Source organism: Bubalus kerabau, chromosome 15, assembly GCF_029407905.1.
Source record: "Bubalus kerabau isolate K-KA32 ecotype Philippines breed swamp buffalo chromosome 15, PCC_UOA_SB_1v2, whole genome shotgun sequence".
In the NCBI taxonomy this organism is placed as follows: domain Eukaryota; kingdom Metazoa; phylum Chordata; class Mammalia; order Artiodactyla; family Bovidae; genus Bubalus; species Bubalus kerabau.
Window position 1 is genome coordinate 44610779 of NC_073638.1, and position 3539 is coordinate 44614317.

Genomic DNA, 3539 nt, shown 5'->3' on the forward strand with positions numbered 1-3539 from the left:
ATGGATTCTTATGGGTATTGTGAATACAACAAAGAACAAAAGAAAATCTTTGCCTGCCTGGAGTTTTCACACTGGAGATGTTGGGCAAGATATAAATGATAGAAGTTAGAAGGTGCTGAGGTATATGAGTGAGTGAGTAAGTGGAAGTCACTGTTGTGTCCGACTCTTTGGGACCCATAGAGTATACAATCCATGGAATTCTCTAGGCCAGAAAATACTGGAATGAGTAGCCTTTCCCTTCTCCAGTGGATCGTCCCAACCCTGGGATCAAATGCAGGTCTCCTGTGTTACAGGTGGATTCTTTACCAGCTGAGCCACAAGGGAAGCCCAAGAATGCTGGAGTGGGTAGCCTATCTTTTCTCCAGCAGATCTTCCTGACCCAGGAATCAAATGCTACTTTATGTTGTCAGCTCTTTGTTGACCTGTGAAATCAAAAGTTCCACAGATTATTGAGCCTAGAAAGTGGTAGATGCTCTTTCTGTGTTTGTTGAATAAGAAATAATGAAATGAACTTTTTGATGAACCTAGTGGTAGAGTAGGGAAGGAGAGAGAGGAAAGGAGGGAGGGAGGGAGGGAGGGAGAAAGAATCTTTAAGATCACCATTTAACAATTTTCAAAACTTAGGTTTTTTTCTTGAGTCATGGCAGTTCACAAGAATGGGCCATGGTGAAGCTAGTATCAACACAATTTGCCATGACCAGTTGAAGAAGTTATCAATAAACCTGAAGTCAATTATTCACTTAGTTTACAGATCATTGAATGTAAGTAATACTACAACCTCCATTGTATGCTTCTGCAGACTGTTGTCACATTTAACTGAGTCACATACAACAATTTTTAACCTATGAATATTTGTAATAAACATGTATCAACTGCACTGTAACTTTAAATTGTTTGGTTGTTATAAAACTTTTTTGGGTATCTTTTTCCTTTTGTCACTTTTGATACTTTATTTTCTGTGGTATTAGATTTCATACTTATATAAAGTTGGGGAAACTGACAGCAATGTAATAGTAATGTGACATAAGTTATTTATGTTTGCTTTCAAGTTATGCTAAAATATCAAAATATATAGTGTATGAATTGCACTAGAAAATAAGAACTTTGATATTATTTTGTGCTATTCTGATAAGATTTATAAGCCAGAAGTGTCCATTCTCCTTTTATATTTGAAAGATACATTTATTTCTTGTAACCAGCCATTTTTCAAAATTGCCAAAATAACTTCTGTTAAGATAGCTTCCTCTTTACAGCTTTCATCAGGATTATTTGAGCTGAATGGAGACCTAAACTCTCTATTATTGGATTGTGGCTTCATAATTTACATTTTTTGCCATAAAATATTACATGCTGTACTACCAAAATGAAAAGGCAAAATCAAAGCTCTGTGGTTGAATTCATCCTCTTGGGCTTTTCTAATTTCCCTGAACTCCAAAGGCAGCTCTTCCAGGTTTTCTTGGTTATTTACCTGGTGACTCTGCTGGGAAATGCCATCATTATAGTCGTCATCTCCCTGGAGCAGAGCCTCCATGTTCCCATGTATCTATTTCTCCTGAACCTGTCTGTGGTGGAAGTGGGTTTCAGTGCAGTCATCATGCCTGAGATGCTGGTGGTCCTCTCCAGTGAAAAAACTACGATCACTTTTGCAGGCTGTTTTTCACAGATGTATTTTATTCTTCTTTTTGGTGGGACTGAATGTTTTCTTCTGGGAGCAATGGCTTATGACCGATTTGCTGCAATCTGCCATCCTCTGAGCTACCCAATGATTATGAACAGAAGGGTTTTCATGAAATTGATTGTATTCTCATGGGTCTCAGGGATCATAGTGGCTACTGTGCAGACCACATGGGTGTTTAGTTTTCCCTTTTGTGGCAACAATGAAATTAATCATCTTTCATGTGAGACTCCCCCAGTGTTAGAGCTTGCATGTGCAGACACCTTTTTGTTTGAGATCTATGCATTCACTGGCACCATTTTGATTGTTATGGTTCCTTTCTTGTTGATACTCTTGTCTTATGTTCAAATTCTCTTTGCCATCCTGAAGATGCCATCAACCACTGGGAGGCAAAAGGCCTTTTCCACCTGTGCCTCCCATCTCACATCTGTTACCCTCTTCTATGGCACAGCCAATATGACTTACTTACAACCTAAATCTGGCTACTCCCCAGAAACCAAGAAGCTGATGTCCTTGGCTTACACATTGCTCACACCTCTGCTGAATCCACTGATATACAGCTTGCGCAACAGTGAGATGAAAAGTGCTTTGATGAAATTATGGCAAAGAAAAGTGGATTTACAAACATTTTTAAATTAACTTTTTATTTTGAGATAATTATAGACTTAGATGTAGTTACAAAAAATAACAGAGATCTCTAATGTTCAGTTTAGAAGATTCTTTATATATTATAAATACTAGTTCTCTGTTGGATATATAATTTGCAAGTATTTTCTCTCCAGTCTATAACTTGTTTTTGTTTTTAAATTAATTTATTTTAATTGGATGCTAATAACTTTACAATATTGTAGTGGTTTTTGCCATACATTGGCATGAATCAGCCATGGGTATACATGTGTTCCCCATCCTGAACCCCCCTCCCACCTCCCTCCCCATCCCATCCCTCAGGGTTATCCCAGTGCACCATCCCTGAACACCCTATCTCATGCATTGAACCTGGACTGGTGATCTATTTCACATAAGATAATATAGATGGATTTACATACGTTTTGACTGTGCTGAGAAGCCATGTGATATTGGTCACTGCTACTAAACTCTGTTTAAATGTAATAATGGTGAAAATAGTTTGCATTTCTTGATACGAGTATATTTAAAGTTCTCCAAGTTTGAAAATACAGCAGGGATCCCTCTCTTTTAACAATGTACTGTTGTCCTTATTTTTCATAGATACATAATTTTTGATGACATTTAATATAATTGTTCATCTGTTACTGTATCAGTTCAGTTCAGTCACTCAGTCGTGTCCGACTCTTTGAGACCCCATGGACTGCACACAGCAGGCCTCCCTGTCCATCACCAACTCCCAGAGTTTACTCAAACTCATGTCCATTGGGTCAGTGATGCCATCCAATCATCTCATCCTCTGTTGTCCCCTTCTCTTCCTGCCTTCAATCTTTCCCAGCATTGGGGTCTTTTCAAATGAGTCAGTTCTTTGCATCAGTAGGCATCTGTTACTGTATATGAATACCCAAATCATCACTGTGCTAATGGTCATTTAAACAAAGCTCCAATGAACACCTACTTGCATATGTTCAGGTATACTGATGTTTTATTTCTCTATGATACATTCCTCAAAGTGGGCCTGATGGGATGAAGATCAATTGTGCTTATAGATTTTAATAGCTATTATAGAATTACTTTTCAAAATGTTTGTAGTTCTGTCAGGTAGACTTGAAGGCCCACTCTGTTGCAGTAATAAGGTAGAACTTAAAGAGATCAATAAATAGATGAGGTTTATATTTTTGGAGTGAAAGCTGTTCCATGAACGAGTAAACAAAGTGTAGCTGTTTGGGGGGAATAGATA

The 3539-nt window shown here is 37.9% G+C and overlaps 1 protein-coding gene across 1 annotated transcript; it reads left to right on the plus strand.

Moving 5' to 3' along the window:
- Positions 1-1363: 1363 nt before the first annotated feature.
- LOC129628997 (olfactory receptor 10A3) lies at positions 1364-2314 on the plus strand. Its single transcript, XM_055548738.1, has one exon. It carries the CDS (start codon positions 1364-1366, stop codon positions 2312-2314), a length of 951 nt encoding a protein of 316 aa, XP_055404713.1.
- The last annotated feature ends 1225 nt before the right edge of the window (positions 2315-3539 follow it).